Source organism: Dromiciops gliroides, chromosome 2 (assembly GCF_019393635.1).
Source record: "Dromiciops gliroides isolate mDroGli1 chromosome 2, mDroGli1.pri, whole genome shotgun sequence".
Lineage (NCBI taxonomy): Eukaryota > Metazoa > Chordata > Mammalia > Microbiotheria > Microbiotheriidae > Dromiciops > Dromiciops gliroides.
In genome coordinates, this window is record NC_057862.1 from 43,450,813 (window position 1) to 43,462,899 (window position 12,087).

The 12,087-nt window shown below is 40.7% G+C and overlaps 1 protein-coding gene across 2 annotated transcripts; it reads right to left on the reverse strand.

The window, feature by feature from the left end:
* Positions 1–233: 233 nt before the first annotated feature.
* Positions 234–5,638, reverse strand: ZNF22 (zinc finger protein 22). Of its 2 annotated transcripts, none has more exons than XM_043989188.1 (3): positions 5,564–5,638; positions 2,923–3,030; positions 234–2,466 (listed from the first exon to the last, which is right to left on the reverse strand). In XM_043989188.1, the coding sequence occupies exon 3, from the start codon at positions 2,361–2,363 to the stop codon at positions 1,686–1,688; it is 678 nt and encodes a 225-aa protein (XP_043845123.1). In that variant the 5' UTR covers positions 2,364–2,466; positions 2,923–3,030; positions 5,564–5,638; the 3' UTR covers positions 234–1,685. The 2 variants fall into 2 exon arrangements, with proteins under 2 accessions (XP_043845123.1, XP_043845122.1); XM_043989187.1 differs by having other exon boundaries at positions 234–2,607.
* Between the last annotated feature and the right edge of the window lie 6,449 nt (positions 5,639–12,087).

Here is a 12,087-nt window from a genome sequence, read left to right on the forward strand (position 1 = left end):
ATGACTAATATGTTCAGTTCAATATGCCTTAGAATTCTCAGAACATAAATGGCCCTTCAACATTGGGGAAAAGGCAACAAACTAGAGCATGAAGTTATTTAGCCTCAAAAAGTTAGGGAGTTGGGGGAGTAGAAGGGAACAAAGATTTCGGACAGTGAATCAGTGAATTAGTTGGTAGAAAATGATGAAACCAGAAACTGGGGGTGGGGGGGAAGGCATTTACAAAACAAAGGTTGGCATTGTACAAAATATTGTTTTATTTCATATGAAAAACTGTCATCAGCACAGTAGGATCTGAAATGATTACAAAAGATAGAGAAAATTATGAGAATCTCGGCATCCAATAGGAACCAAAACCCTGAGCTTAAGTTTGGCCAGGATGTCTGAAACATGACACTGTTCCCTCAGAAGTTCAGAAACAGGTTTTCCTGGACTTCTAAAATGTTAACTGTGACCTAGAAAGCAGGGAATGGGGAAACTTATTTCAAAGGAGGAACTAAATTGCACCCAAACTAAAAGTTAATGGCTTTTGCAATTGTTGAGAAAACTTGCTTTAAAAGACCATGGCTTCTAAAGTTCTCAAAGTTGAAGTCAGAAAAACTTGCTGCAAATCAAGTGTTTTTAATTAGCAAGCACACAAGCAAAGTGTTAATAGATCAGACAAGAGTGTCAAATATTTTTAAATGCTATAGCTTTTTCTTTTTACTACAAGGATATTGTGAGTCCATATAGTTAGCTTAAAGCACATTACTGATGCCAAAGCCATGTGTGCCAGTACATTTTCATTCTACTCAATAGATACGTTACACTCAAACTGTGGTCTTGAAAATTTAGGTCCATGGCCAAAAGGGAGGGAATCGAGGGAATTGAGTATGGATGAACAGAATAAATGCATCACCACTCCTGGAAAAACTCAAAGGACTGACCAATTTGTAGGTTAATAGCATGATCTCTGAATAAGACAGAAAGGATTATTACTATTAGTAATTTAAACACCCAAGTCCTAAGAAAACTACATTTCATTTCAGCTATTATATCTTTCACTGAAAATAGGAAACTTCAAGGAGCTGATGAGAATTAGAGGTTCTATTATATACTCTTGTACTGACAAATGACAAAGCAGAAAAAATGGGAACAGAAAACCTTTAATCCAACGTAGATTAAATTGCTCTCCACTGATTAAAAATGAGCTTGAATCTATCTTTGTATCAATCTTCAGTTTCTGTGTTAAACACTTGAAAAAATGTCAAACACAACAAGGACAAAACCCATCTGTTCCAAAACCCAAAAGCTAATCTACCAATTCTTTGAATGGAATTAACTTCCTTTCCCTTCTACTTTATTCAAAGTCTAACCAATCCTAAAACTCAATGACCAACCACTGGCATATTCTTGTACCTTCTCATTACATCAAACCTTAACAAAACCACAGGGAAATTTGTAGGTGAAAAACCATCAAGCCAAAGGACGATGATAGCAGGAATCATAGTCTTTCACCCAAAATATCAATAAACTTACAATAAATTCCAATGAAATTTTTAAATCATTTTTTTGTTGGGAGGTATGGGAGGGGGTGGATTGAGAGATCCAAGAAAGGAGGCCGGTGGGAAGGAGAGTGGTGGCAGGGATAAGATTTGTGGGTTTTTTTCATTTTTATTAAAGCAGGTCTGAGTGGTGTCTCTGGTTTAGCACAGCAAAGATACTGACTTCCTTCCTGTACGGATTCTCCAACTTGATACCAAACGAGTTTTCATCCTGGTATTTTTGCCACGGATTTTATGAGGTCTCTCTTCTCTGTGAAGTTTCATATGTTGACTAAGGTGAGAGCTCTGGCTAAAGCACCTGCCACATTCAATACACTGATAAGGCTTCTCTCCTGTGTGGGTTCTCTGATGCTGGATAAGATGGGAACTCTGACTGAAACATCTGCCACATTCATCACACTGATAGGGCTTTTCTCCAGTGTGAATTCTCTGGTGTTGAATGAGATTTGAGCTCTGTTTAAATCCTTCCCCACACTCAGTACATTTATAGGGCTTTTCTCCAGTATGGACTCGTCGGTGCTGAATGAGGTTTGAGCTCTGAAAGAAGCTTTTTCCACAATCAGCACATTTATGGGATTTCTCTCCAGTGTGGATTTTTAAGTGCTGAAAAAGAGTTGAACTCTGACTGAAACTTTTCATACATTGAGTACATTTATGGGGTTTCTCCCCTAGGCTGTTTCTAAATCTACCAAAACCTGTGTCATATCGGGAAGCCATTCCCCATCTCTTCCGCTGCTGGGCTGTCTTACACTGATTCTCAAAGGTTTTTCCTTGGCTTGTGCTTCGGGAAGTATTTCCTTTGGCTTTTGCTAACCGCATCCTGGAGAGTTTAAAAATAGTCTCGCTGACTACTTTCTATTGTTTCCCTTTTTGGTCCAATGTTGTTTCACTTTCTTTGTAGGAGAATAAATCCCATAATTTTCTAAAGGAAAAAATATGCAGATCTTAGTTAATTCCTCTGCCAGAAAGAAAGAAGAAAACTATCCAGTAGTGATTTTTCTTTAAGAACTCCATGGCATGGGCCAATCCTACTTCAATGCCCAACTAGAACATCAAAACCTGTCTACAATGAAAGAAAAATATATTAGACATCAACAAGTGCAAAGACAAGTATGTGAAAATCATTAGTGAATTCTATACTCCCTGTTAGCAGACAAAAGTTCTAGGATGATGATGGTGGTATATGGTCACATGAAATTTAAAAATTAAAATCAGGTCAAAGTTTTAAAGTATCCAGAAGCCTCAAGTTTTAAAATCTCCAAAATATAAAGTTTCCACCTTTCATAATTTTTTTTTCAAAAAGGCCCTGAATCTATTCAAAACAATAGTCTCCCATAAGCATCACCAATGGTGAGATTTCATTAAAGTTATTACTTACTTCATGTGGAATAAAATTAGTGGTCCTCTTCCTGTTGTAGCATAACCTTCATACAGGGTCTATGCAATGAACTGAGAACTATCCAGGATCAGTCCAAAGAAAAGAACACTGGGAGAAGAAAATGAAGTCATACATTACTTACTTCAGTTTCTAGAAGCATAATTCCAATGACAATGTATCCTACTCATTATGAGCATCTTTTAAAATGTGACAGGCCTTTGTGTACACCGTTCTCCTTCATGAACACTGCCCTTTAGAATCTCTGGCCTTCTTAAAAGCTCACCTCAGCTTCTACTTCTTACAAGTTTTTCTTAGTCTCCCCAGTCATGAGCACTTCTCTGCTTTCCAATTATCATGTATGTACTTATCTGTTTATTGGAATAGAGTGAAAACTTATCAAGGACATGTTCTTATACTGTCACTGTAATTGCTATTAATGCAATTTAAGATGCATTTAAAGTACCAAGTATGTGCTAGGCACTGAGAATAAAAAGAAGGAAAATTACAGATGCTAATTTAAAAGGCTTACAATCTCCTCAGAGACTAATAGACAATAAATATAATAAAGTTAGAACATGATAAGGCAGAAATTTAGAGAAAGAAGTTTGAGGTAGAGATTCCTTTCCTCTGGAATATCAAGGAAGGTTTCATGGAAGAGGTAACAAGGGTAAGTTCTGGGCAGTGGGAACAGCCTATGAAATTACAAGGTTGGGGATGGGGAGGCAGGACAAAAGAGCTAGACTATCCAGTGTCCAGTGCTACTACAAATGATGTATGTAGCCTATTATGAAATAAAAGATGGAAACACTTGTAGAAGGCCTCCAGCGGTGGGCTGAGGAATGAGTACTTACTGACATGCCATCATTCACTCCCCTTTTCACATGTTCCCCATTACACTGTTTCTTTTGGACCCCCACTTGGGTATACAGAGTTCCTACTGATGCTTTACCAATGAGCCCCAGGTCCACAATTTCAATTTGAAGAGTTGTCTAGGGCACTGAGAGGTCAAGGGACTGCCCAAGGGAAACCCAGTCAAGATGGCCGAGGCAGGCCTTGAACCCAGGTCTGACTGACTTTGAGGCCATCTCTCCCTGTCCATCACACCATGCTTCTTCACTAAGGAGCAAATAAAACTGAAGCAAGTCTGGGCTGAGTGTTCTTGGCAAAGTCACCCAATGTCTCTCCTGGCGGGTCTCAATTTCTTCTACTACAACAGGGGCTGGTTCTTAACTTGAAGTCCTAAGGCATCTGTGGGTAGATGGGGGGGGGGGGTGTCCGTGAACTTGGAAGGGGGAAAACATCTTTATTTTCTCTAATCTTTCGTTTCTTATGTAAGCCCCCGTATATCTGGATGTGGGAAGAGCATCAGCTAGAGCACTGACCTCACAGAGTGGGGACAGGTACCAAAGCACACTTCAGAACCACAAGGCAATACTCATCCTCATCCCACCACACTCACCTCTTTCCAGACCTTCTAAGTGACCAGCTATGACCACAAGGGTGGAGAAGGCAGGGCTAGGGACTGGAGTCTGGAAGACCCTGGTTCAAATCCAGCCTCAAACCCATGTATAGGCTGCATGGCCTTGGGCAAGTCACTTAACCTCCCCTAGCCTCAGGTTTCCCACCAGTAAAAAGGGAATAATAGGGGCAGCTAGGTGGCACAGTGGATAGAGCACTGGCCCTGGATTCAGGAGGACCTGAGTTCAAATCCAGCCTCAGACACTTGACACTTACTAGCTATGTGACCCTGGGCAAGTCACTTAACCCCAACTGCCTCACCAAAAAAAAAAAAAAAAAAGGAAATAATAATGCCCACCTTCCAGGTTATTGTGAGAATCAAATAAAATAACATTTTTAAAGTGCTTTGCCAACCTTAAAGCCCTGTATAAATGCTAGCTACTAATTATTATTACTGACATCACCACTATTGCTGTAAATACTGCTATGGTTACTACTATTATTACTGTTATTATCACTATTATATTCTGCTTTCATTACCAGTTTTTAACGTAATATTGGTCTAATCACAATTATTAGCATTACTGATAAAATCGTTGCTGTTGTTACTGCTCCTGTTACTGTTAGCAATGTTATAGTTACTACCATTACTGCTGGGATTACCGTTATCGTTATTTCTTTACTGTCATTCCTATCACTGCTGCTCGTTACTGCCATTATTAACATCGCTGTTGTTATATTAAAGTTTTCCCAATACCACGACAACCTTTTTTCCCTCCATTTTTGGGAGGTGAGTGGGTATCCCACCCCCCACCCCCAGGGTTGACACAAATGCTCATGGACGGGGCCAGTTGTTATTTCTGGCCCGACACCCCACTCGTGGGTGGGCCCCGACCCGCCCCCACCCGCCACTGGGCCTCCTCGGCGTTGGCGAAGACTTCCCAGGGTGGGAGCCGGGGCGGGGGGAAAGAGGTGGGGGGGGGGGGAATGGGAAGCCTCAGTTTCCCCCTCTCTCCAACCCCCACCACCCGCAGGGCTTGACTGACACCCACGGGCATTGCCTTGGTCCCGGGGCCCAGGGGCCCTGATAGAGCACCGGCAGTGGCCCCGGAGGCCGGAGGAGAAGGGTGCAGGAGCAAAGCAAAGTCTAAGTAGGCCCCGCCGCAAGGGCCCACTCACTTACCTCCACAGCTGACGGGGCCTAGCTCTAGGCGAGCAGCTCCGGAGCCCGCCCCTCTCACCGGAAGCTGGAGGACGGATCGCGTCACGACTTCCGCCACGGCCCCTCTAGGACATAGGGAGGCTCAACTTCATGGTATTAACCCGCTAGAGTCCGTGGCGCTCCAAGCGCACCCTGTTTAGATATTCTCTAAATTCCTGCTGGCTCAGAAATTCTGTGATACGACCAGTAATTTCAGTATATGATGGAGTTAAAAAGTAGTAAGGTTTAAAAAATAGAATATTAGGCCTAGAGACAGGAATCTGAATGCCACCTAGCTATATGACCATGGTCAAGTTGCTTAAATTTTGTTAATCTACTCTCTGAAGTAGAATTTGAAATATATACAATACCTACCTTACAAGGTTGTTTTAAGGCTCAGATTAAATAATGTATGAAAAGCGCTTAGCAGATGTTAAGGTGCTATATAAATGTATTGATATGAGTGAGGGGTTATAGAAAAAAGTAGCTAGAGAGGTGAGACAGATGCCCTGAGTTCTAGCCTGTAGCTATAGAAGCCATAGGCACTTAATCTTTCTAGTCCTCAGTTCTTCATCTATAAAATGGAATTTAAAAAGTCCATCTATTGGAGCTTTTTGTAAAGACCAAATGGGTGTAGAAACAGCTTTAAAATATTTAAAAATTTGAATAACTTTGAAAAAATATAAACGTACACATGTAAACTATAATTATTATGATGCAAATATGTACCTAAACCAGCATAAGGATTATTGGTGCTCCTGCTGTCCCTTGCCACCTCCAATTGAATGGCAAAGGAAATGTCCAAAACATTGCACCAAGGTCCAGTGGAACTCAATTGTCCCCTTGGGTGGATAAGCATTCCATGGGGTCATTGACGGAGTGCTGAGGTACCCTTTGGTCCCCATCTCCCACGTATAGCATGCATCACTTGGGCTTTGGCAGAGACTTGGTCTAGGGTGGTGTTATTTCTATCAACAAATCAAGGAATCCTTATTAATAAAAATTAGTATGTTGAAACAAATCATATCGGTGAATGTTGTCCACATTAGTGGTGTATATATCACCTCTCTACAACCACTTTGAACTATTGCAATAATATCATAAGAGTTATTCCCACCTCCACTGGCTCTTGTCTCTACTCTATTCTTTACAATGCTATGATATTATTATCCTTCAAGCAAGGATCTGGTCATATCATTTATCTCCTCAAAAACCTGCAGGATCTTCCTATAACTTATTGAATCAACACCTTCTTTGGCCTCCTACTCAAGGCCTTCCAAAAAGTGCCACGACTCTCCCTGGCTAACATTTTCTCATCTTATTCCACTTCAAATTCTCTATGACAAGTTGAACTGTACACCATTCAACATGCATAGATGGCATGCTTCTCTGTTCTTCTCTGACTCTTTTCCTGCCAAACATCAAACCCAGGTCATCCTTACCATCTCTGCCCTCTCCGCTACAACTTGGGTCTTGGCAAACAGCTATATTCTAATAAAGCAGACAACATATACACATATCAATGTGTTTGGAAAAAATATAAACTGAATAAATAACAAATATACATTATATATATATATATATATAAAATCAAAACAAAAAATAAAAATAAAATTTTCAGTCACAGTTGTTTGACCGAGAAGAAAAATTAAAAAAAACATAAAATAGTCAAAACCAAGTTTAAGAAAGAAGTCACTAACAGTTGAATGATCAGGAGAAAGTTCGTGCAGAAGATGGTGATTAACCTTCATCTTAAAAGAGAGAACTTGTATGAGGACTAGAAGAGGGAGTGTATTTTTTTGTGTGTGTGAGGCAATTGGGGTTAAGTGACTTGTCCAGGGTCATGCAGCTAGTAACTGTCAAGTGTTTGAGGCCGGATTTGAACTCAGCTCCTCCTGAATCCAGGGCTGGTGCTCTATCCACTGTGCCACCTAGCTGCCCCCGAAGAAGGAGTATATTCCAGGAATAAGGGATGTACCAAGCTACCAGATTGGAGATGGCGATGTCAAGTAAACCCCAGAGAAATTTAGTGACTTAGTCAAGACCACATAGGTTGCATCAGAGCCAGAATTCATTCTCATGTCCTCTGATTCTAAATTCATGGTCTTTCCACTATACTACTATGGGAATTGGGATGTTCAGGAAAACTCTGGGTGTTTTGGCTATTTTGGTGCTAACTCTTTGTGACCAAGGAACTATAGAGTCTTTCCATAAGAAAAGCAAGGTGGTATATTGGCAAGAGCAAGTCAGGAAGTAACTGAGTTCAAATCCTGTCTCTTATACTTACTGTTTGTATGCCCATCAGCAAATCACTTAACCTCTGAATTTCCTTCCCATAAAATGGGGCTGATAATAATACTGGTAGTATTTACTATCAGACAGTGGCTATGAGAATGAAATCAGATAAGGGATGTTAGGTGCTGTTGAACCCTTAATGTGCTAATTAAAGCTCAGCTATAATTATTATTGGTGCACCAAAAGCAGTGGAAATGCAGGCTCTGAAGAAAGGGTGCTCTCTTTTCAGGACAATGCCACTCTCTTGTGTTCTATTTATTCTTTCGACCTGGTTTTAACAAAAGAAGGAGAAAAGATAAGAAGCACCTCTGAACGTGAAAAGTCCTGCATAAGCATCAAGAGCTGTTGTTATTTTGGTCTCGTGGGTTTTGTTGAAGAGGAAATGATTAAGAGATGAAGCCGTGCTTGTGTGACCTCTCACATGTCTCCAGTTGAAACCTCTGACCCTTGTGCAATAAGAGCTTTTTTATTGTGTGAATCAAGCGTCCCAGGACACACAATGTGTTCTGTTCACCAAAGACCTCGGGCCTTACTTTCTGTTTCCTTTGGCTTCTCTGGGAAAGGAAGCCCTTAACATTCCCAGACTCTGGCCCTGCCTTAACACTCTGCCTATTAGCAATGTCACTTGTTATACTAACAACAATAGCTCCTATTCATATAGAAATTGTATGTGACACTGAGCATGGATTATTGTCCCTATGAGGACAATATCAGGATTATTGTCCCCATGAAGACAATATTGCTCAACAATTATTTTTAAAAAGCAGTAGTTATATAGCTTATTAAGGTTTTAAAAGACCTTGGCATTCACTGGTTCATGTAATGAGGAAACTGGTGCAGAAAAGACAAGAGATTTCCTCAAGGTCAGAAAATGAAATGACCATAACGTCTAAGTGTTAGAATCAGAATTTGAACCCAAATCTCATGAGGACATGTCTTTTTGCCCTTTCCATCACACCATACTGAAATGTTACTGGGATTTATTCAGTAAGAGCCTGGGTGGAATGGTGAGTAATGGGGAAGAAGTGGGGAAGAGAGAGTATTAGGATCCTAGAACCACAGATTTAGAGATGAAAAGGCCTTATGGGTCTTTGAGTTCAACCCCTTGATTTTACAGATGGTGAAACTGAGGCACAGAATACTTACGTAATTTGCCCACATTGACACTGCTGCTCGGTGTCTGAGGAAAGATTTGGGCTTTCCTAGTGACACAAAACAAGTGACATCTAAATACAGGCTCCTGTGCATATCTGACTGTTTATATATATTTGGTACTTTCTGGATAAGGCAAAACATCCTATCTAATAAAAACTGAAAAGCATCAGGACAGGTGTGGGTTGAACTACTATCTATCTGATAATGTGACATAATGCTTCTTCCTGAAGCTGCCGAGACATTTGCATCGAGCACACGTGTAATATTTTCTCCATATGAAACTTGTGTGTGTGTGTGTATGTGTGTGTGGGAGGGTGGGGGGGTGGGTATGGGCATGAGTGCGAGTGCCAGAGGACCCAAGGGGAGTAATCCAGGGATAGCTTTCTGGCATTGTGTATGGATTGAGCACATTAATGACAATCAGGAAACCTGGGTTCAAGTCTCAGCTCTGTCATTTAACCAATCATTTAACTGCTTTTAGCAAATCACTTAACTTCTTGGCCTCAGTTTCCTTCTCTGTAAAAAAAGGATGAAAATATTTGTCCTAATTATATCCCAGAGTCATTTTAAGGAAAGTGTTTTATAAAAATTAACACATCATATACATGTGAATAATAATTATCATTCCTTTTGAACTCCATTGATTTGATGTGCCATAATTGAGTTCTACAGTTCCATTTGTTTACATAGCAAAGCCTTTCCGGGGCTCCATGAAACTGTATGACTGAAGAAAACCCCTCCCACTTCTATGGAAAGACTCCATATGCCACTGCCAAGGCCCCAAAGTGCTGTAACATAAAGGGGTCCCTAGGCCTTGGTGTGTGGAGGGGAGAAAAGAGAGAGATACGGGGAGGAGGAGGGAGGGGAAACAGGAAGTGGAGAGAGGGAATGAGCATGAAACAGTACCCACTATGTGCCAGGAACTGTGCTAAGCTAAGCACTTCACAAATATTTCTGTATTTTATCTTCACAACATCCCTGGGAACCAGTGGCAATTATTAGCTCCATTTCACCAAGGCAAACAAGTCAATTGACTTACCCAGTATCACACAGCTGGTTCATGTTTGAGTCCAGACTGGACTTCAGGTCTTCCTGATTCTAGGCTGACCATTTTATCCATTGTATCAGCTAGCTACTTCTGAGAGAGAGAGAGAGAGAGAGAGAGAGAGAGAGAGAGAGAGAGAGAGAGAGAGAGAGAGAGATGATAGAGAGATAGATGATACGTATATAGATAATAGATGATAGATGGATAGAGAGAGAGGGATGGATAGATGGATAGATAGATGATAGATGGATGGAAGAATGGACAGACAGATGGACTGACTGATATAAACTTCTCTGAATACTGGTTTCCCTTAACTTCAAGATACAAATAAAATTCCATCTTTTAGAGAAAGTCTTTCCCAACCCCTCTCCATTCTAGTCCCTTTCCCTTTCTGAACTATTTCCTATTTATCCTGTATCTAGCTTAACATAATTGTCTTCCCCATTAGAATGTAAACTTCTTGAGGTCAGGGACTGTCTTATGCTTCTTTAAGTATTTCTAGCACTTAGCACAGTTCCTGGCACATTATAGGCACTTAATAAATGTTTATTTACTAATGAAGGGGGGAGAGAGAGACAAAGCATTTATTAAATATTTACCTGTCCCAGGCCCTAAGTTCTGGGAATACAAACATAAGTGAGCAAGGACAATCCCTACCCTCAAGGAGCAGCAATTGTAATGGAGGAAGACAAAATGGAAAGGGAAGGGGTGGGAGTTACACACTACAGCATGATGTAGATGGGGCTGGGAAATGGTGGTAGACGACTGGGCCCTGAGAAGACATCATAGCCAAGGGATATGGGGCAGAGTGCAGGTTAGCAATATGGAAGAGATAGAAGTGATGATCCGAGTAGAGAAGGCATGGAGCAGCTGAGGATGCCAATACATCAAAATGGAGAACATGTGCCTAGGAGCTGAGAACAGAGATAATAATACCTATTTTTCCTATTTCCCTTTTGTCCTTCCTGTTGTCTCGAAGAAGACATGATCTGTTTTTCCACCCCTTGTTCTTTAAGAATTTGTCTGCTTTCTGGCTTGGCATTTATTCTGAAAGAAGGTATTTTTCTTAAGACAAGGGGAGGAGTCGGGGAGTAAATGTAGCCAAGAGAGGCTATAGTTGGTAACGTATATAGCGAGACAGATTGGTAGATTCTATTACTGCTGGGAGATATCTTTTGACATAAAATTGGGATTTCTTAGCAACAAAAGATATGAGAGAGATACATATAAATTTTTGTATAGATGTATTATATATGTTTATATAAACATGTGTGTTTGTGTATATATGTACGTGTGTATGTATGTAATAGTTTTCCTGCAGCAAAGAGAAAACATAAATTTAGAACAATACCTAGATCCAATGAACCTGAAGTGTTCGTTGAGTGAAGGATTTGAAAATGAATCTGAATAGCCTTCTGAGGAAAGCTCACATCCAATTCCACTTTTTTCTCTTCACAGTAAGAGAGACAGAGCTAAAGGCATTCACTGGAAAGGAAGTCACGCCTAAAGGGAAGTTCTAGGAAAGCATACCCCTACTACAGCTAATGTGGATATTCATACTTAGAAATATTATATTTGTACTTTGAAGGGAGTGGGAGAAAAAACCTGCAGTGCTCCTGACAATCTCTAGGACCCCAACATATCCTTTCTCCTTAGACAAATTTTCAATATTGCTGAAAGTATACATCTCGGGGCCCCATCAGTCACTTTGTAGAGATTTTAATTTCACACCTAGAACCAGCAGTCTGCTAAGGGCCCTGCTGCTTATTTTTTTTTTTTAATTAAGGCAATTGGAGTTAAGTAACTTGCTCAGGGTCACACAGCTAGTAAGTGTCAATCGTCTGAGGCTAGATTTGAACTCAGGTACTGCTGACTCCAGGGCTGGTGCTATATCCACTGTGCCACCTAGCTGCCCCTCCTGCTGTTTATTTTGCAGAGGCATTGCTTAATAGGGCTTTATGGCCTCTATTTGGGGGATTTCTCAAATGACACACTGGAATTTTTGTATGTC